The sequence below is a fragment of the Eretmochelys imbricata genome, chromosome 3 (genome assembly GCF_965152235.1).
Source record: "Eretmochelys imbricata isolate rEreImb1 chromosome 3, rEreImb1.hap1, whole genome shotgun sequence".
In the NCBI taxonomy this organism is placed as follows: Eukaryota; Metazoa; Chordata; order Testudines; family Cheloniidae; genus Eretmochelys; species Eretmochelys imbricata.
Window position 1 is genome coordinate 166,990,671 of NC_135574.1, and position 21,931 is coordinate 167,012,601.

General features: G+C 39.7%; 1 protein-coding gene across 4 annotated transcripts in view; it reads left to right on the top strand.

Annotated features, from left to right (window-relative positions):
- The window catches only part of LPGAT1 (lysophosphatidylglycerol acyltransferase 1), a 125,727-nt gene that overhangs the window by 80,433 nt on the left and 23,363 nt on the right, over positions 1–21,931 (top strand). For 3 of the 4 annotated variants that reach the window (XM_077813785.1, XM_077813786.1, XM_077813787.1), the window contains one exon: positions 13,069–13,195. In XM_077813785.1, the coding sequence (XP_077669911.1) occupies positions 13,069–13,195 (127 nt within the window). Of the gene's footprint in view, positions 1–13,068; positions 13,196–19,689; positions 19,868–21,931 lie in introns of all 4 variants that reach the window. The other variant, XR_013345725.1, reaches the window with a different exon arrangement.

Genomic DNA, 21,931 nt, shown 5'->3' on the forward strand with positions numbered 1-21,931 from the left:
TTTTAGTAGATTTTAGAGGAAATATAAAAAAATAGATATATTAAGTGGTGGTATAATTTGCTTGTGTGTACAGAGTAAATGTTCTCAGAAATTTTAATATGAGTGGAGCACCAAGGAAGCTATCCAGTCCTTAATGTATGTTGTACACAGCTTACAAGAAATTGATTAATTGTGGAATTATTGAGCAGCTGCCCCTGTATGCCTGGCCAATAACTATCATGCAATTAGTCATGTGTTAGTGTACAGGAATATAGTATAAACCTAATATATGTTAAATTATAAACAGTGCATGAGGTACGCAGTGAGCCTTACCAGTTGTCTGGTGATAAAACAAATGGGATTTTTGTGATGCTTTGGGACAGGCAGACTGGCTACAGGAACACTAGGTTGAAAGAAAGATGGACAAACAGCACCAGCTGGTGCATTATAGGATGATTTTAGTTCAGGTACGGCCACAGGGTTGGGCAGTTGAACCTGGCCCTGGTCCATCGAAAAGGGGGGTTGTTTCCACTCAGAAAATGCAACCTCTCTCTTTTTTTTTTTTTTTTTTTTTTTTTTTTTAATGGCGCAAATTCAGATTGAAGACAATGGATCCTATGGGACAATCTAAACATGTTTCTAACATTAGAGAACCAGACCTGCCACAGGCATATGGTGGACCTTGTGTCAAATTCAGCACAGGCATATATTTGTAGGCGATAGTCCAGCACATCTTCAGGTATTGTGGACACCTATCATCTTTTGGAATTTGAGGGAGTGAATGTGGAAACTACTAAGGGCTTGTCTACACTAGCAGCGCTTTACAGCAACTTGTCTACACTGGCAGCGCTTTACACCCTCCTGAGCGCAGCAAACTTTCAGCACTGTAAAGCGCCAGTGGTGCTGGGAGCTACGCCCCTCGTGGAGGTGGGTTTTTTAGAGCGCTGGGAGAGCTCTCTCCCAGTGCTGCGCTGTGACCACACAAGTCACGTGGCACCACTTTAACATTGCCAGTGTAGACTAGCCCTAAAATATACTCCTTACTTACAATGAAAGTAGTTATTTCTTGCAGTGTTTTCTTCCTACTATATCTTTATTCCTTTCTTTCTATGAAGACTCTGGACTTTGTAGTCACATTAATATTATAGACACTTGTTAGGAAATATTATGCACTGTCTAATAAGTCTGTATGTTGAGTTCCTTTTTATACAGTTAATCAGGTAAGAAACCAAATACTTTTTAAGGAAGTCTTTTGTACTGGCATACTTATATTTAAAGAACACAGCTGTTCGTTCTTTCTGGAAATATTTCTTTGGGATGAAATGTGACCTGATAAGTTTTAGGTTCAAGATCAGAACACTCCTAAGCTTTCTCTAGTGAATGTATTTTTTTATAAACTAACAAGGATGGGGGAGACTAGTACACCCAAATATGTTAAAATGCTATTAAGAGATGAATTTTAAATGGGAACAAGCCAGAAACTTCAAAACTGCATCAGTATCCTGGTTTCTACTGGGACAACAAGTGTTCCCTGTGCCTCTCGCATTGTCTGATCATGTGCAGGCAACAAGTTGCTACTAACAGGCCACAGTTACCTAGTTTTTAAACTTTTCCCTTTGCAATTAAGATTTGGTAGCTCAGACAAGCTGGCCTTGGTTAACAAAGAAAATATGCACAACATTCAGTATAATACTTTAACAACCAACACTGAAGTAACACTTGGTTTTTAATTAAAATTAAAGCTTGACATGGCTTTGCCAAATCCAAAGGGCTGCCTTAGGGCAGCATACTTTCTCTGTTTTTAAGGAAGACATGCTTAATTACCTGGGCAGTAATCCAAGTGTCAGATTTGTTGTTTTAAACTGCATGTGACTTTTCAAATGTTGCTATGTCATCATGCACAGGTATCAGCCTAAAGTAAAGGGAAGTAGGTGTTCTTTCCATTGTTACAGTATGAAATGAAGTTAGAGAGGTTACTGATTTGGCAAAGATCGTGTAAAAGGAAGAGTCCAGGGAATTCTGTTCTAATTAGTATCTACATGCTGTCTCCTGAATTTGTCACAGCTTGTCATATTTTGTAATTAACAGTCTCTCTAATAGATGTGGCCTAGTAAATGTAGTTCAGATCTGGAATAAAGGCAGCTAGCTCTACCCAAGTTTTTGCAGTAAAATTTCACAGACTGCTAAGCCTGGACATTAATTGGATAAATGTACCTACCTACATCGAAGAAAACATTACCTACTGCTGCGTAGGCATTTGACAGTCACAGCTAGACTTGGAAGGACCCCATTAAGAGGAATAAAGGAATTGTACCCACCTGACAGTAATATTGCTCAGGTTTGTCTGACTCAAGATTCACTGAGGGTCTGATCGTAAACCCACTGAAGTCCATAGGAGCCATTACACTGATTGACTGCAATTAATTTTGGATGAGGCTCTAAGACAGAAGTGGCTTTGTTAACATAGGAGAGACTACCTCATTAACAAGTACAGTTTCCCTCTCTTTCTTGAATGTCTTCATTCCATTTCAGACTCAATATGGCTAAAACAGAGTTGATCTTTCCTCAGTCCCCTGCTCTGTCACTGTCTTTCCCATCATTCAAGGTCACAATTATAGTTTCATCTTGCACTTTAATGATGGGCACTGTAGAAATACTTAGATTACGTAAATAGACCTGACTCCTTTTTGCCCCCACCCTCTTTTTTATCCTTACAGCCAAGCAGTTACCGAAGCCTTCACTGCTTTCTCTACAGCATCTCTGAAATCTGTCCCTTCCTTTCAATCCTTATTGCTCATACTCTAGTCCACACCTGATAATTTCCTGTCTTGCAGCCTGCCCCTTTGTTGGCCTTCCCATGTTAAGGGATAAAGGTCACCTAAATTAAACAAAAGCTTACAGGAATTTTTAATGTAGTACGGCAGCCTTTTGAAAAGTGTTTGTTTTTTGTTTTTTTTTTATTCACATTGCTTTAATATAAAAGACTTGACCCTGTCAGTAAGAGGAAGCTCCCATATGCCTTCTCACCAGTATCTCTGGTAGAAAGCTTTCTGACCAGTCTTGGACAGGCAAATCTCTGGACAGGCAAATGTCAGTGATACTAAAAGCCCTGTATTGGCTGAGACAGGTATGTTTGGCTTTTTTTTGACCATGAAATGATCATTCCAAACCAGGTACCGCTCTACATCTGTACATCTGGAATCCTTCCTGACTCCAGGGTGGGTAGAGATTGAGACATGGATTTCCACTCTTGAGAACATCATGGGAGCCCTAGCAGGATTTGTATCTTTGAGAAAAGAAAATATCTTGTGCATCTTACCAGAAAACGAACCAAGATTACCACTCACTCACTGACCTCTCAGATTTTGGGAGGATTTTTCTTGATTTTTATAGTTCAAGTGGTGGTCATTGGGAGTTTGCCTCCCATTTGAAAAATAACCCCTGTGGAGCCTGAGGACAGTATAGGTACTGGTATCTGGTGAGGTACACCCCAATTACTTGACATGCTCAAAAACCTTAGAGCTATTGAAGTCCCTGGCTAGTCTTGGTCTAGCAGCATGGATCCAAGAGTGTTTAATCTGATGAAATATATATCAGGGAAAAAGAACTACAGGAAAGCAATTTTCATAATGGAAAAAACAGTGGCAAACACTGAGTATGTTCACATTCAGTAAAATTATATCTCAATTCACATTAAATAGACTAATGATAGATGTAAATAATTGTGTGAATTATACATTGAATCAGATATGCTTGCTAGAAATCTCTAGATTTAGTTATAATTTTGTGTTCTGAGATTTTTTTTTTTTTGTGATGGAATAGGGTACAATGTTATAGTAATTCAGATACTGAATCCATAGGATAGTCTCAATTTGTTAAGGAATTAATGGATTTATTAGGGGAAATGAAGCATTAATTACCCTGAAAACTTTGGATGTTTATGTAGTGTGTCAAAATTTTGATAAGTTAGTTATCTCTCTTCAATAAGTTTAGGTCACCTGCTTATTTACGAGTATAGGAATTGCTATACAGGATCAGACCAGCAGTCTGTCTAGTCATAGATTATACATTCAGAAGGAATGATTGTGATCAAGTCTGATCTCCTCAAGTCTGCTAGATGGAAAGCCCTTATGAAATTTTTCTTCTCCTTATAGACTGTGATCAGGCCAACCCTTAGGGATTGTGTACACTGGCACTTACAGCGCTGCAGCTTTCTCGCTCAGGGGTATGAAAAAGCACACCCCTGAATGCTACAAGTTTCAGCGCTGTAAAGTGCCAGTGTAGCACGCTGATAGCTATTCCCCTTGTGGAGGTGCGTGGGTTTTTTTGTTTTTTTTTTGTTTTTATAGTGCTGGGAGAGAGCTCTCCCAGCACTATGCCGCGACTACACAACCATGTTAAAGCACTGCCGAGGCCAGCTCTTTAACGGTGCTAGTGAGGACATGTCTTTAGCTTTCTCTTTGTTAAGATGAGTAGATTGAACTCCTTGTGCCTTTCAATATAAGGCATGTCTTTTCTAATCCTTTAATTATCCTCAAGGCTCTCCTTTGAACTCTCTCCAATTAATCAACATCCTTCTTGAATTGTGGACACCAGAACTGGACATGATATTTCAGTAGTGGCCACACCAGTCCCAAATGCAGAGGTAGTATAACCCCTCTACTCTTATTTGATATTCCCCCGTTTATTCATCCAAGGGGATCACGTTAGCCCTTTTGGCCACACTAGAAGTAGCACTGGGAACACATGTTTGGCTGATTATCCACTATGACCTTCCAAGTCCTTGTCAGAGACTCTGCTTCCCAGGATAGACTCCCTCCCATTCTGTAAGTATGGGCTACATTCTTTGTTCCTAGATGTATGACTTTATATTTCGGCATATTAAAATGCATGTTGTTTGCTTGTGCTCAGTTTACTAAGCAATCCATATTGCTCTTTATCAGTATCATTTACCACACCCTCAATGTTTGTCATCTGCAAACTTGATTACTAATTATTTTGTTTTTCTTTCAGGTCACTTATAAAAATGATAAATAGTGTAGGGTTAAGAACCTATCCCTGCAGGACCCCAGTAGAGAAACATCCTGTCTGATGATGATTCCCTGTTCACAATTACATTTTAAGACCTAATAATCAGCCAGTTTTAATCAATTCATTGTGGGCAGTGTTGATTGCATCATTCTAATTTTTCAATTCAAATGTTTTATGGTACTAAGTCAGATGTGTCACAGACATCTATTTACATCAACGCTATTATCTTTATCAACCAAACTTGTAATACCATAAAGTTATCAAGTTAGTTTGCCATCTATTTTTCCATAAGCCCATGTTGATTGGCATTAATTTTGCTCTTCTTTAAAACTCCATTATTTTGCCTGTAGTCAAGTATCCTGTCTATGACAGCAGTTGGAACCAGATGCTTCAGAGAAAGGTATAAGAACCCACAGTGGGCAGATGTGGCATAATCTGCCCCACATGTAGGTCTCATCTGGTCTCTAATAGTTCGAGATTGGCTTAAACCCTGAAACTCAAGGTTTCAATACTCCTTCCAAAATGTTTATTGTCGTTAATTATAACAATTCTGGATATTCTTAGTATCTATGTAAATATCCAATCCCTTTTTTGAGCCTTGTTAAGTTCTTGGCTTCAATGACATCCTATGGCAATGAGTTCCACAGTGTTGTTATACTTTATATTTCCTTTTTGTAAGGTTTGAATTTCCTACTTTTTAATTTGAGTGTCCTCGTTTTGTTGTGTTATGAGACAGGGAGAATAGAAGTTCCTGATCTATCCTCTCTCTACCATTCATTATTTTATATACTTTTATCATATCCCCTTTTATTTATCTTCTTGCCAAGGTAAGGAATCTCACTTTTTTTATTTTCAATTTCTCTTCACGTGAACAGAATTTTTCTAGGTCTCTGATCATACTTCTTCTTCAGCCTGATCCAAGAACCTTAATCCTATAGCTGACATCTATGTAGAAATGTATCTTAGTTTAAGTACTAAATTATGTAAGTACAAGTGAGTTGTTCCTCTTGTACCTGTACTGCACTCTTTGGAGAAACTTTTTTTTTTTTTTTTTTAAATGAACCACATTGAAAGTACAGGAATTCTCTCCCAGGAGTGAAAAGGAAAAATGTTCAGTGAAATTGCTGCCAAGGCTTGATGGCTTGTTGTCCTTAAGAGTGAGAGCCCTTGATGCCAGAAAGGAAGTGCCATCTATCTGTCTGCATACAGAAAGATTTAAATGTTCATTTTGGCACCTGATAAAAGTAACCCTGCTGAGGAATCCAGAGTGTCCCACATCAGGATGCTGTACTTGGAGCTTTCTGCCCAGAGAGAGGAATCTGTAGAGAATAATAGGTAAAATACATGCTGCACATACACCAGTAATCTAATTCTCCATGGACTGATTTTCTTTCAGAGGAAACAAGTGCTTAAATGTATGCTCAAAGGGCCTATAAAAGTCCCTTTCAGATTGTGTCTCTGAACTGTTTGCAAAGCTATATTTCTCCAAGTAACTGGACTTGATTCTCTGACGGGTTTTAAAAACAGAAAAATGTTCTGGTAGAATTCAGGTTTGTTACTTTGTTTGGTTTAGAAGTCTCTGCATTTGAATATTACTAAGCAAAAGCTAGCAAGTCATGGTGACTTGGATCCCATTGGTCACTGAAGATATACATTCCAGAGTTTAATTCAACCAACTTTGCTTTGGTAAAATAAGACCGTGTTAGAATCCACTGTATAGCAGACTCTGATAACAGGCTTTTTTTATGCATTTGATTCTATCTTTGTTGAAGTCAGATCTTAGGGCCTTCAAATGTAGTCCAGTTCATCTTTATTACTTAACTTTCAGAAATGGCTTTATTAGAGAACTGCATAAATTCACTTTTCTCTTTTGAGGAGATAGACACTGTTGCACTGTTCTTTAATTCACTAATTTTTTAAAATATAATTTTCTGATACATATCTTTTAAATAATCTATTTTTTTAAAAAATCATTGGAAAGAAAAGCATTTTTATGGGCTTTTCTCTTCCTTGATGATTAAAAGGGGGTCTTTTCAGCAAGCCAGAGAGCAAAAACACCAAACCTTGGGCCCATCCCTCCATCCCCCTATCTTCCTCTATGTTCACACATCTGTTTGTTTCATTTTTGCTGCTGTCACAACCACAATTGCTGGTAAACAACCTCTTATCAGGCCTGGGGATGAGTGTGCACATTAGCTCCCTCAGAACTGGACATGTTGTCGACATACTAGTGCATAAGACGGGAAGTACAATTAACCATCAACAACACACTGAAACTTGTCTCTGTACATGGATGGTGGACTCTTTGCTTTTCAGATCAGAGCCCAGTGGTAGCATGTCACCGAACTCTGTCAGAGGCAGTCCCTCCCCTTCACATTCTGCTTTGTTGCTTTACCCTGTTCCCATGGCTGATGCTGATCATCTACTGGTGCACACGCATTCCAAGGGGTTCAAAATTCCCACTCCTGGTTAAGGCCAAATGACTCAAAGGAAAAAGGAGGGCCCAAAATTCGGTGGATCCAGATGGTCAGCCTGAGTCTAATAAGCTTTAAAACTCAACTAATAAGCATTTGGACTTGGCCAGCAGGGAGAATTTTGAACCCCACTGAATCTGTCTCATAGTAGCCAGTCAGTGTCCTCTATGGGAGGAAGATAGAGCAATAAAGGAGGATCTTAAGGGGAGCCACTGTCGCAGGCCAAGTTTTGGGTACTACTCAGCACTGATATGAAGATCAAAGGACCCGCCCACCCTGAAAGAATGAGAACAGGGAAGAAATAATTATGAAAATTCACCACTACCATTATTTCAGAAGAAAAAGTACACTAAGAGACTACTTAGTTTCTCCTTTGATTTGCTTTCCTGGCCAAACAAATATTCCCTTGATTGTTGATTATTCTTATTTTTGTGTGTGTGTCCAAGTACTCGGAAGAAACAATAGTGCATGGTATGTACCTCTCACAAGGTAGCCTACTTCTGCATGGTTTGTGTAGAACTGTATGTGAATGGGATCCCTGCAGGCTATTTTGAACATTCATCCTCTGTTAAAAGAGAAGGATCAGGGGGGTGAATGTTTCTGAATTATTCAAAGAGAAACTAAAAGATTAAAATAATATGGCTTACAGTAAAGTGTTTGGAAAGTAGCAGCCCAGGTGAAATCTCATAAGGAGAAAACACAAGACCCCAGTGAAGTCAGTTTCAAAGTTGTTGTAGCTAGCTGCTGCTTCAGAGAGCTCTCTGGTAGTCAGGCTGTTTGATATTTCCGCTTCTACCAAAAAGGCAGATTGAGAGAGTCTTTTAATAGAAATTGAAAGTTCAAACTAGCTTGGCTGCCAGGGATGGTTGTGGTTGCCCTGGTCACACCAGAGCTGGAGGGAGGGCTTCTTGAACAGACGCATGTAAAGCATGTTTACACTACAAATTGTCAGGACTCCAATTACAACAGTGCCCCATGTTTTTTACGTCCAAATGGGTGTGTAACTTTGAACTAGGTTAAAACGGAATTAAAATTATAGCCTGGTTATGCCCATCATAAAAGTGGGGCTGTGCATTTATTGTGTAGATATGCCTTATCTATGTGTTAGGAATTCCAATTGTCCTTCAACGATCAGGATTTTAAATTGTAGTGAAAATTGCCAAGACCTTTTTAAGCAAAACAGAACCATACTCTCCCTTATGTATGATGAACATTCAGTGCTATCTAAGAATGATTTTTCAATTCAAATTCATAACAAAACCAAGAGGGGCATGGTAAGCTTGAATTTTTATTTTTATTTTTTTATTTCAAAAAGATCAGTTTGCTGATGTAGCAAATAGCATGCCCTGATTTTTTTTTTTTTTTTTAAATCATTTCTTGGGTTCAGAAGTCTTTTTGGATGGACCTGAGAGCAGCGCCATCAAACATGCTCAGGCGGGCATAGCCTGCTCTGTCTTTGTGCAACAGCCTGCTTCCTCTTGAGTTTCAGTATTAGCTCTAGCTTTCCTGTTATTGGAAACACTTTCTCAGGGAGAACATAAATAATGCAATTCAACAAAACCAGTGAAACTGACTATACATCCAGAAATGTACCAAAAGATAAATCTTTTTTCCATTCTAGCAATTGTAGGGGTTAATTGTAACATTGTAAACATTAGTAGGAATAAAATGTTGAGTCAAAAATATGATTACTTGGTGAAAATGCTGACCTTTGTGTTGGTTTACATTTGTTGTGAACTCCTGTCTTATGCGACAATAAATTTTAATGACCAGAATATTGCGTCAAGTATTTGACTTTGCCAGCAACCGTACAAAGTGTCTGCTGCCCTTGCTATTCTCCTTAAATTTCTGGCTTTTTTGATAGTAGATAGTTTTAGTTAATCACATTTATTAACATCGTACTTGTGATTTTTTTTGTTTACTAAGGCATTTAAAAAATTTTTTTTCTTATATAATTTTAGATATGCCAGTAAATAACATTTCATCAAGAAGCAATGTTTAACTCCTCTTTAACTAATAAATTAATGCTTTATTAGAAAACTGTTTCTGTTGGAAAATTCAAGTTGACAGCGTCTGTAAGTTTTCAAATGAAAGAACAAGGTTGAAGTCATGGATTCCTTCACATTCCTGATTTAAAGTGTATCTATGACTTTGACAAGTTGGTATCTTTGTGGTAGGATGCGATAGTAACTAATTTAGTTAAGAGCTGCCATGTTAAAAGCTGAGGTCTGTGAAAGGCTGAAAGAGTGCAAGACCTTTTATAGTTAGGGCTAGTGGTTTGTCGCAGGACTCAGATCTGTGGTTTCTCTTTGTGTTGAGGTGGAGCTGATTGGAGGCATCCACACAGCACTGTACTGCAATTGCTACTAAGTTAGGGCAAGCAAGTAGGAAAGCAACACATAAGAGGGAGGGAGGCAGCAGTGGCCTTCCTGCAGTGATGGAGTCCGAACCATCAGGTGTTGAGACAGCAGTTTTAAACCACTACTCTTTTTTTTAAGTAACTTAGAACAATTTTTATTGTAAAATACAAAGATTTTGGTTAAAATATTATTTTGTATTCTTCTGGCACATCTTACTAGTGATTTGTGCTTCCCACCCCATAATAAGACTAGTGTTAATAGTTCATTTTTATTTTACACTATGGAAAATAAAAAATTAATTATCTTTGTATTTTTCAGGTAAATGTGTGTGTATATATATGTAAAAAGAGAGAGAACTGCTTTGTCTTTGCTATGAATTACTTTAGCATTAGATTGAATTTAACACTGCTAACATTAAAAATATGACTTGAGTCATTCTTCTCATCTTTCTAAATTATTTCTTCATGTTATTCAGCTAATTATAGTGGCCACTGTTTGATATTTTGGTCAGAATTAAAATCAATATTTACTGACGCTGTTGAAACTCTGAAATTCCTTTTTAAAAAACTGAATTGTTTTGCAGTAGATGTTTGCTGGGCTTTTTTACTAGTTTTATAGTGTGGATGAAATGTTTTGAAAATTCAAAAATATAAAAATTGTTTCATGAAAATGTTTTTAGGTTTTGAACCAAGTTTCCTATTATCTCATTAGTATGATGATAACACCTGCTTTTTTATTGTGCTTTTTTTTATTGTGTTTTTGAGTTATCTGTTTTCTGGAAAGAAAAAGGGTTTTAATTTAAAAATTTTGTTCACTCCAAGACACTTGGAGAAGGGAATCATCTTTCTCTTGGTCTTTTTTGCTTAAAATGCTGGATTGGGAATGTGCTATTCTGAGGCCTGCCACAAATTTCCATGTGATTTTAGGCAGGTCTCTTAATCTCTGTGGTTCTGTTTCTCTCTCTGTACAAAGAGGACAGTAATACTTCCCTACCTAAAAAGGGTGTCTTGAGGGTAAATTATTTATTTATGTATGTTCAGATAATACAGTGGTGAATGCGGTAGGAAAGCCAATAAATATATTAATCTAAAAAATAATTTAGGTTTCGGTGTTTTTTCCCCGTCTTTTGGAGTAGTGTAGGGGAAGGAGCGCTTTTACAAAAACCTAATGCTAACAGAAATATTTCCCCTGACATGTTTTAAAAGAGATTAATTTTTAAAAACTTTTTGTATGTTTTTGTCTGCATTGTTTGCAAACCAAATGTTGCAACTTTGTGCTCATGCATGAGAGAGCAGCAAATTAAACTGCCCAAACTGAATGAAATACAGAATGAACTGAATGAAAAAGTAAACTGCAGAAATGGTTAAATGTGACTTGAGGTTTCTAAAAATCTATCAGTTTTTATAATCTATGGTGGCGTTCTTTAATAATGTAGGAAAGGGGACTTTTAACATTTTTTTAAAAATATTGTGGCTTTCTGTATAAATACATATAAAAAGCAGTGTATCAAAACAAAGTGAAACAGTGAGCATGCTGGGACACGAGTCATAGATCAGGGGTTGGCAACCTATGGCATGCGTGCCAAACACAGCAAGCGAGCCGATTTTTAATGGCATGCTGCTGCCTGCTGGGTCCCAGCCGCCGGCCCCACTCAGCCCTCTGCCAAACCCAGGCCAGGACCCCGGCAGGCAGCAGCATGCCATTAAAAATCCTGCCCACCCTGGCCTGCTCTTTGCCGCCGCCCCCACCGCGGGGGCAGGGTGAAGAAACTTGGTCCTGCTGGCTGCTGCTGCAGGGCAGACAAGGTTCCCCCCCCCACCTCTTCCCCCAGCGTGCTGGGTTCCTGCCTCTCCTCCTCTCCCTCACTGCCACCAATCAGCTGATGGCCCTTGAGTGGGAGGGGGAGAAGCCGAGCAGCTCACTGCTCCGGGGAGGAGGCGGAGAAGAGGTGGGGACGGGGCCTTGGGGAAGGGGGGTGGAATCAGGGCATATTTCCTCCAGCTCCCTGCCGTGAGCGGCTCTGGGCAGGGGGCTGGGAGCACCCCCATGACCCTAGCCCACACCCCCAGCCCCCCTGCCCTGACCCCTGCACCCCCCTCACACACACCCAGTCCTCTGCCATGACTCCAGCCCCCCCATGTCCTGACTCCTGCATCCCCTTCACATGCCCCCAGCCCTCTGCCCTAACTCCTGCACCCCCCACACCCCATGCCCGGACTCTTGCACCCCCCACATTCCCACCCCCACCCTGAGCACCAAACGGGAGCTCCTGCACACACACACACCCACCTTCCCCCTTGCAGCAAATGGGAGCTGCTCAGGTAAGCACTCCACACCCAAACCTCCTGCCCCAACCCTGAGTCCCCTCCCTCATTCTAGCTCTTGGCCAGGCCCTACACCCCAACCCCCAGCCCTGTGCTCAGTGCACTCCCACCCTCAGCTTAGTGCAGAGAGAGAGAGGAAGAGAATGGGCTAGAACCAGGGAGAAGGTAGGTACCCACTCTATGTGGGCAGGGCCGAGATCCCAGACTGGCAGTGGGCTGAGCCACTCGGCCCACTGCTGGTCTGGGGTCCCGGCCGCTGGCCCTGCTCAGCCTGCTTCCGGTCTAGGGTTCTGGCTGCCAACCCCTTGCCAGCTGGGGTTCCAGCCGCAGGCCCCGCTCAGCCTGCTGCCGGCCTAGGTGAACGGAACCCCAGGCTGGCAGCGTGCTGAGCGGGCCGGCGGTGTAAGATCAGCATTTTAATTTAATTTTAAATGAAGCTTCTTAAACATTTTGAAAACCTTGTTTACTTTACATATGACAATAGTTTAGTTATATAATATATAGACTTATAGAGAGAGACCTTCTAAAAAATGTTAAAATGCATTACTGGCATGCGAAACCTTAAATTAGAGAATAAATGAAGACTCGGCACATCACTTCTGAAAAGTTGCTGACCCCTGCCATAGATCATGTCAATAAAAATTACACTAATTGTTAGACGGTTTAGTTATTACATTGAGATTTTGACCATATTTCTGAGGTTTTACGTAGAATGATATTCACCATGTCCTTAGTCTTTCTCTTGATCTACCTGATTTTTTTGGGGATTTAAGTAATGTTTGTACAAATTAAGTGATATAATATTAAGGAAATGTAACACTAGAATGGATGTCAAGCCAATGGAATATAATTTGATCTAATTTTTAACACCCCATCTTCTTTCTTCCACTTTATTCGTAGAGAGCAAATCAAAAGGTCTTCAGTGGGTGATAGATACAACCATTGCTTACCCTAATGAAGAACCTATAGACATCCAGACCTGGATTCTTGGCTACAGACGACCGACTGTCACACATGTACATTACAGGTAGGAAATAAAGTTTTAGTACACAGCTGAAGTAAGGCCTAAAAATCAGTTTGAGTTCTGCACAGCACATTTCAGAATATTGGAGAGATGTAGTAAAATCTTTACTTTCTGTATTTAGAAGTGGTTTGTCTAGTTGGTTAGACACAGGACTTGGGAAGCTGTTATAGGTTTCTGAATAGTGTGATGTATTGTGCTCATTGACTGATTACACTCAACAACTATTAAAACAGTGTTCTACAGGATATGGGTTTTACCTCACTGTGTAGGTTTGTTTGCAGTTGCATTATAACTGGCTTCCCTTCTATGTTGCTCATTAAGTGTCACCTAAACTGAATTGTCGTCTTAAAGGAGGTTATAACCAGTCAATTTGTTTTTTAAGTATACGATTCTTCCATTAAGTAAACTTGAATCTGGGTTAATTTTGCTTGAAAATTAATAGTTTATGGTCATACTCTGAATTTTTCCGCCCCCCTCCTCCACACTGTGAAACCCACGATGCTACTCAATGCTCACAGCAGGTGCTTTCGGCCAGGGAGCATTTGTCTTTGTTAGAAAAGTATGTAGTTGAAACAGTCTTGAGGAATAGTGTTAACTAACTAGATGTGGACCATGACCTTGCAGTGAGGGTAGACAGGGAAAAATCACATTCAATATTCTGCTAGCTGGACCATCGATAAATCTCAGGGTTTACCCAGAACCAGCTGACATGGTGTTGAACACAGCTTGTGTCTGTGTGTGTGAACTGCTCACACAGTCAACATTGTGATTGTTAACCTCGCTGCTGAAAGCTGAGTTCAGTTTCCATTTAATCTTTTAACCAAGACAACCCTTTTTTGGATAAAAGCTGGTGCTAAGGGAGCTAGCAGAGTAGCATTAGGGAAATGACAGCATCCCAGACGAACCTAGGTAGGGACATTGGTAAAAGAGAATTCCTCCTATGCTAGCCCCTTCTTGAAGGGACCAGCTCAGTGAATGAGGGAGGAAGTCTATCTGCTGGTGACTTGTCTGGATTTTTTTTTTCCCCAAGAGAGAGAAGTGATATAGTTCAATTTTAAGGGGGTGCACATGAAAGAGGAAACTTGAATAGTTTTATTTTAAGGTTGTTCACTTGGTCTGTTTGTCATGTGAGGCTCTTGGTTGGATAGCTCAGAAAAGAAACCTTCCCCCTAGAAGTTTTGCAGTGCACTTCCATCCCCTGATCGGGCGCATGCATGTACACTCACGCACAAAATGAAACCATTGACTTTGGAAGCACATAATGATTCTCCGACTTCTAAATCAATGAAGCAAAGCAGGGAATTTCACTAATGCTTGGTGTGGGGGAAAGAGGGGGCACAATTTTTCTGTGAATGGGTTCATTGGAAGGAAACTGTCAATAGTGTTGTGACTTAATGTTGGCTGTGAAAAAGCTATTAATCCCTGTTTCCCAGAAAACAGGTTGCATACGTATCATTGGGTAAACAGTTGACTACAGACCAGGTTGGCACCAGCCTTGAAATGATCCTTCAAATTAAAAAGCGGAAAGGGGATGCCTTTTGTTTACTGTTTGTTCTAATCAGTGGAATAGGTTTCCTGAAAAATTAAATTGGCATTTATTAACTGCGTTATGTATTCAGTTAAATGCTGTCACTGGGCATGCCCTCTGTACTGAAAATACACATGTAGCTATTGTGGCAGTGTGGAGCAACTCACAGGCCCAAGGAAAGGAGAGGTGGGACAGATATTTTTATAACAAGAAAAGTATCATTGTTGCTTGTGGTGGTCTTTCATGCACTATTCTAACAATATGTTCAATGTTAATGCATATTCAGGACATTTTAAATAAATATAGACTTGAAAAACAAAGCACTTAATATAAACTGTTAAATAAAAGCTACATTAGCAGAATGAGGCAAACTAGTTGCTTTTGAAGACCCCATAAGCAATAGAATTGAAATTTAGAAATGAGCTACATTAGTCTCATTGTAGTTAAATTTAATTAATCTTGAACATTCATTTTATGTTCTTAATTTTCATACCATGAAACTAGATTGTAAGGAGATATAAAATTATGGTTGGCACGAACACTGATTGCACTATAATAATAATTTCTCTGTGCTCTGTATTTTGGGTTGAAAAACAGTCAAGCAGTTATTCTTCTGATCTTGACTGTATTCCTTTGGTCTCATTATACTCTGAGGTTATGAAGTTTATTACCGGGAGGTGTTCAAAGGTTATGAGGAAGGGTCCATACAAAGTACCTACAGAGAGAGAGAGAGAGAGTTTAAATATCAACATTGTTGATTATTTTGCTTGTAATTATATTATCAGAAACGTTCAATTTAACCATCTTACTTGGATGCGGTTGCAGAGGGAAATCAGTTAATTAAGTGTTGCTGGGGCAGGAAACCATTGTTTCCAGTTCCTGGGTTCTGGACATTTGCATAACTCTGAGCTATATTCGGCACAAAAAGTGGCGTTATATCACCTTTGCTCTCCCTTGTTCTTGGGAATGTCAGGCCTGACTCTGCCTCTCGCCCCCCTGGCCGCAGATAATGTACAGTCATGTTAGGCTATTGTTAGCAGCTAGTAATTGGCCAGGGTTTGGGGGTGCCCTGACTAGGTCCCATTTTCTCGTGGCTCAATCCTCGTATACCAGGGCCCAGGAGATATTGGCATAGGAACTTTACAGCTGCACTATGCAACCAGAGGATTTCTCTACCTTGAGGAACTCCTCTCATGCTTTTGTTTTGTTTTGTTAAAAGATGGGTTTAAGCCTGCTTTGAGCAGCAAACATGAAGCTGCTATAGCAGGGCAGAGGATCTGGCCCTAGGAATACAGGTCCCTTCTCCCAAAAATATCTAGTCACCTGTGTCCCTGTCCACAACAGGAGAGAGAGGGAATGAATCCCATCCTCGGTGCCAAAAGCCTCTACATCCCACTCCTCCACAAATGCCAAAGGCTCCAGGTGTCTCCTATCCAGCTATGTAACCCTCTTTATTCCCACTTGATATCTTCCATAATGTACTTGCATGTTTAAATATAAAATTCCACAGCATACTGAAAATTTGGGGATGTGTAGAATTGTATTTAACATCAAAATAATAATCCAAAGTCTCCTATATAGATTATATTTATCAGTAAAAACTTCCATTTCCTAGTTAACCTGAAGTTGCTTGAGATTTTCCAGTTTGCCATACTGGAAAGAGAAAGTGTTATTTACTCCTTCATATAGCACAAGAACTAGGGGTCACCCAATGAAATTAATAGGCAGCAGGCTTAAAACAAACAAAAGGAAGTACTTCTTCACACAGCTCAGTCAGCCTGTGGAACTCGTTGCCAGGAGATGTTTCGAAGACCAAAACTATAACAAGGTTCCGAAAAGAATTAGCCATTTATGGACCTATCCTCCATAAACTTATTAGCCAAGATGGTCAGGGATGCAGCCCCATGCTCTGGTTGTCCCTACCCTCTGACTGCCAGAAGCTAGGAAGAGACAACAGGGATTACTTGATGAGTGCCTGTTCTGTTCATTCCCTCTGAAGCACGTAACATACTTGGAAGACAGGGTAATGGGCTAGATGGACTGTTGATCTGACCCAGTAGGGTCGTTCTTAACTAGGGGGCCTTGCCACAGAATTTAGATCCAGCCTGCCACACAATACACAAGGCCTTGACTATGTTTATGCTGTCAGCATCTCACTTTCAAGAACACAATATTTAAAGTAACATTTGATTTTGAAAGATACCTCATGCAATCTGACTGCATTTCATGCAGTAGTTAGTTAGCTAACCTGGAACACTGGTTAACTAACCCACTAGAAATACCAATAATACTATAGTTAAGGCTACAGTTTAGTCATGGGTATTTTTAGTAAAAGTCATATATAGGTCACGGGCAATAAAGAAAAATTCATGGCCTGTGATCTGTCCATGACTTACACCATAAATACCCCTGACTAAATCTTGCGGCGGGGGAGACCCCTGCTGGAGGGGAGTGGAGCCTGGGGTGGGGGAGCTGCCAACGGCTGCTCCGGCCACCCCAGGACCACTACTTAGGCGGTCCCCAGGGCCTGCCACATTGGCTGCTGCTTGCGTGGGCCCTGGGGCCAGCTACCTAGGGCCGCCTAAGCAGCAGCCTGTGTGGCTGGCCCAGAGCCACTGTCCCATATATCTTCTTGTAATGTGAGTAATGGCATTATAGGGAGCTGTAGCACTTCAGAAATGCCCCCAACTTTCCTTCTCACTTTCAGCACTGATTTAAAATGCATTTGTTCTGCACAATGATATCAGGTTAATAATATTAACTATTAACTTTTCTGAATCATAAATACACACATAAGAACAAATTAGTTATAGATTCAGAGATTCCAGGGCCAGAAGGACAACTGTGATCATCTAGTTTGATCTCCTTTATCACACAGCCCATAGGACTCTCCCTGCCCTCATAGATCTTAAAGCAGGTCTTTTAAAAAAACATCCCATCTTGATTTAAAAATTGCCAGTGATGGAGAACCCACCATGACCCCTGGTAAATTGTTCCAGTGGTTAATTACCCTCACTGTCAAAAATGTACACCTTATTTCCAGTCTGAGGGAACACCAATTTCATCCATTTTAGTCAGTGTCTTTTTCCCCTGGGGCATCCTCTGGTCAGAGAACTGTCTCTCCACTTCTTATTTTACCTCACTCTACCATAGTGGTTCCATGGAGTCAGACAATATTGTCACATAATTGACTGCATGGTCAAAATGAGGGACTGGTACCTGCTTCTTTCTCCTCAGAATTAGAGTATGCAACCTCTCAGCCCCTATCAGCCTAGGATGGTTTTTGGCTGGATGTTGCACAGCTGCATTTCAATGGCAACTCTTTTTTTGACCGCTTGAAATCTTTTCTGGAACTGCAATTGTCAGAATTGTTGAGAACCTGTGGAGACAGAGAGAGAGAGAGAGGTGTGTGTAATAGAACAATAGATCACAGTTTAGAAAAACGGTTGTCATTGAGGCAGTTTGCAGTGTTAATGAAAATCTTAGTTCTACTGTCACAATATTGGAACTGTTCCAGAAATGAGAATTCAGGTTAATCGAAGCCCAGTGAATTTGCATCGGTTTCTTTTGATTTTGTGTACTTGTTTTGAGATAGGCAGCTGGACCATTTAGACTGTTGCCAGATTGTATGCCTGTGGAGTGTTTCATACATATATTCTTCTAGCAGCCTTACTTGTCCAAAAATACAAAGGTTACAGCTATCTTGTGTTCACTGTGTCAGTTCTTAACCAGAAACTGTTCTGAAACAGATTTAGACCCACTCACACTACTTTATTTTGCCCATTTCTGCCCACCCTTTAACAGCCAGCCTGAACGCTGTCACATTATTCCATCCCTGGTTGGAAAGGGGAAATATTACTTTCTATTGTACTAGATGAATCTCCCCACTGTATTTTCCACTGAATGCATCCGATGAAGTGAGCTGTAGCTCACGAAAGCTTATGCTCAAATAAATTGGTTAGTCTCTAAGGTGCCACAAGTACTCCTTTTCTTTTTGCGAATACAGACTAGCACGGCTGCTACTCTGAAACAACCACCATGGTGGATAAAGAGAAGCAGTGGATAGAATTTGCTTAATCTTCAATAGAGCTGGTAAAAAAAAAAAAAAAAAAAAAGTTTCAATAAAAGTTACCATTTTGAAGGGTTGGAAATGGAACAACTTACCTACGTTTTTCACAATTTTTTTTTTAATTTGAATTTTCCTGCCCTTTTTCCTTTATGCCACAAGGTGCAATAAAATATGAAGTTCAGCATTATTTATTTTCTTTTTTCCAATTTGTAAGATTTAAAAAATATCTCCATTTTATGAAAACTTAGAGTGGTGTGGTAAGTATTTTAATGCTGTAGAAGAGGGGGTGAATAGTGAGATGTAAAAAAGTTAATTTTCATATTTTCTTGGGTGGTAGGAGGAAAAGTGTGGTGGTGGTGCAGTTTGTTTCAGATGCATCTATTTCACAACTGTTCCCTCCACTTCCTTCCACTTCTCTCCCAAACAATCTTTATGGGCTTCATTATTCAAGAGACCATGATAAGAGCCTTTTTGCCAGTCCTGCTAGCTAGGAATGGGATCATTATTAAAGGCCAGCTGCTACATAGTTTGGTGTGATGGAGTTGCCTTTGCAGATTATTTGTATTGCTCAAAACTAAGGACAGTTCTAATCAGATTTTAATTCACTGTGCATCCAACAGGAATTTAACTAGTAACATAGTAAGGATTAATCTAGGAATCCTAATTAAGATAGCGAAAAGAATCCCAGTTTTGTTAAGGTATCTAGTCTTCATTATGGCATTCGTTCCTTAAGCTTTATATTACTAACAAGGTCTGCTATGCAAAACTCAGAATCAGCTTTATAAATTCTGCTCTTCTGATGCTGTTTGCAGAATGAATGTTTGTTTGTTTTTTAATTATTTTGAGAGGTTATTTGTTTGTGTAAATGAATGTAAACTAAGGCCTTATCTAAACTTACAGGGGGTTTGATGTCCGGCGATCGATGAATCAGCAGGTGATTTAGTGGGTCTAGTGAAGACCCGCTAAATCAACCGCAGATCGCTCTCCCGTCGACTCCTGTACTCCACCTGAACAAGAAATGCAAGGGGAGTCGATGGGAGAGAGTCTCCAGTCGACGTCGCATAGTGTGGACCCCGTGGTAAGTAGATCTAAGTACGTCAACTTCAGCTACATTATTCACATAGCTGAAGTTGCGTAACTTAAATCGATCTCCCCCTGTAGTATGTAAAGAGCCCAAGAGAGCCATTGTTAGCAAAGGAATATGATGTCACAAATTATAGTAAGCTGAAAACAGGTTGAAGTGTGGGGAGGGAGGGCGGTGAAATAAAAATGTGTAGTTCAATACATTTGTGTAATTGTATTCTTATAGCATAGTTTTAGGTGGTTTGTATTCCCTTTTTTTTGGGTAATACTTTTGTATTACCATAGTGTTGTGGACTATGACCCCACTGTAGTAGGAGCTGTACAAACACAGAAGAAAAAGATAGTCCTTGCCCCAAAGAGCTTATAGTCAATTATTTTATTATTTATTGGGATGCTTTTTAGACTTTGTGGTTTCAACTACCAGGAATATGGCAGAGAAGGAAAATGTCCCAGAATAACTCAAATCCCCCAGCCAGCAAGGATTTGCCTATCTCTTCACGGAGGACACTATGAGACAGAAAACATAGGTTGTGTTGAATCCACTCCCATGTCAGGCCTTGTCTGACATCTTCACTGCCAACTGTATGTTCCACTCCATGCATCTGATGAAATGGGTTTTAGCCCACAAAAGCTTATGCCCAAATAAATTCGTTAGTCTCTAAATTGCCACAAGGACTCCTCGTTGTTTTTACTGCCAGCAATGAAGCTATCAACAAAAGGTTAGGTAACAGTATACAATAATCTCACACATTGGCTCCGGCAACAACAGGGTGAAGGTTCAGTGCCTTAAGTGTTATCTTAAGGATTGTATTTATTGTTCAGAGTTCCCGGGCAAATTAATCCTTTAAAAACAGGACACAGTTAATACATCAGAAATGTTGTGTTGATTTAATGACCTTAGTTTGTATTTGGGCAAAAATCCTGAACTACACTTTTTTTAAATGGGTACCTGAAGTATTAGGATTATTGAATTTCCCTAAACTTTTGCACTTGCAATGGGTGACACTTTACCATTTATCCCAGTATAAGGACAAAAATGCATCAAAACCATTCTTATGTCCCGGCAACCCTTAATCTGAGAAATAATTCCAAGAGCATCAAACTCTAGAAGAAATTTTATACCAAAAATTAGTGAAGGTCTATCCAGATTAAGAACTGGTTAAAAAGAGAAACTGTTCTGGAAGTGAAAAAGACAAGACTGAGATGGAACTAAAAGCTGCTGTTTCCAGTTAAGCTTAGTATCTCATGGCAGGGTTCTATCACAGTCCCAAGTGTATACATATCCTTTGAATCAATATATAGTAGAATCAGTGAGCAGATCAAGGAAGCCAGTTCTCTCTAAGAATTTCTCATGCTTCCATTACTGTAGTATGTATTTGTCGTGTTCATTTATTAAAGATGTCAGGTACTCTCTATATCTAGGTTCAGTGGAGGAAGAAAAACTTGTTACTGACACTTCTCAGAATTAAAACTTTGTTTAGAAACTTGAGGTTGTTCAAATCCAAGCTTTACAGAACATACTTGTAGGGATGGCATAGCCTCTCTACATCAAAAGCAGAAGTAGTTTGGTGAGTAAGGATTCTCATGGGCGGAATGTCTACTTACCATTTCTTATGGGATGTGACTAGATAACCCCTTCCGCCCCAGCTTTCATGTATCCAAGGAAATTATATGTTAATAAGAAGTAAATCTTCAGCAACATAAAATATCCTCAAATTATGTATCTTGGTTTGATTACTGAGCTTGAATTATTAGAATCCTGCTTAATTCTGGTCATCTCTCATATTGTTCCTAATGTCAAAGTCAGATTCAAAAGTTCAAGCTAACTTATTTATACTGATAAGCCAAAGCCAATTTAACATAAGAGACAAAAGGAAGCAGAAACTGACAAATATACATACATATCTTATTTGCATACTAACATTTACCAATCTCCTAGCTCAGTAGAAGCTCTAAGTTAATTAGTTTGAGAACCCATTGTCCTTAATGTTTCTCTTCCTGACAACTATATTTCAACAAACCCACCAGATGCATTTCTTTAATGAATTATAATTTCAGT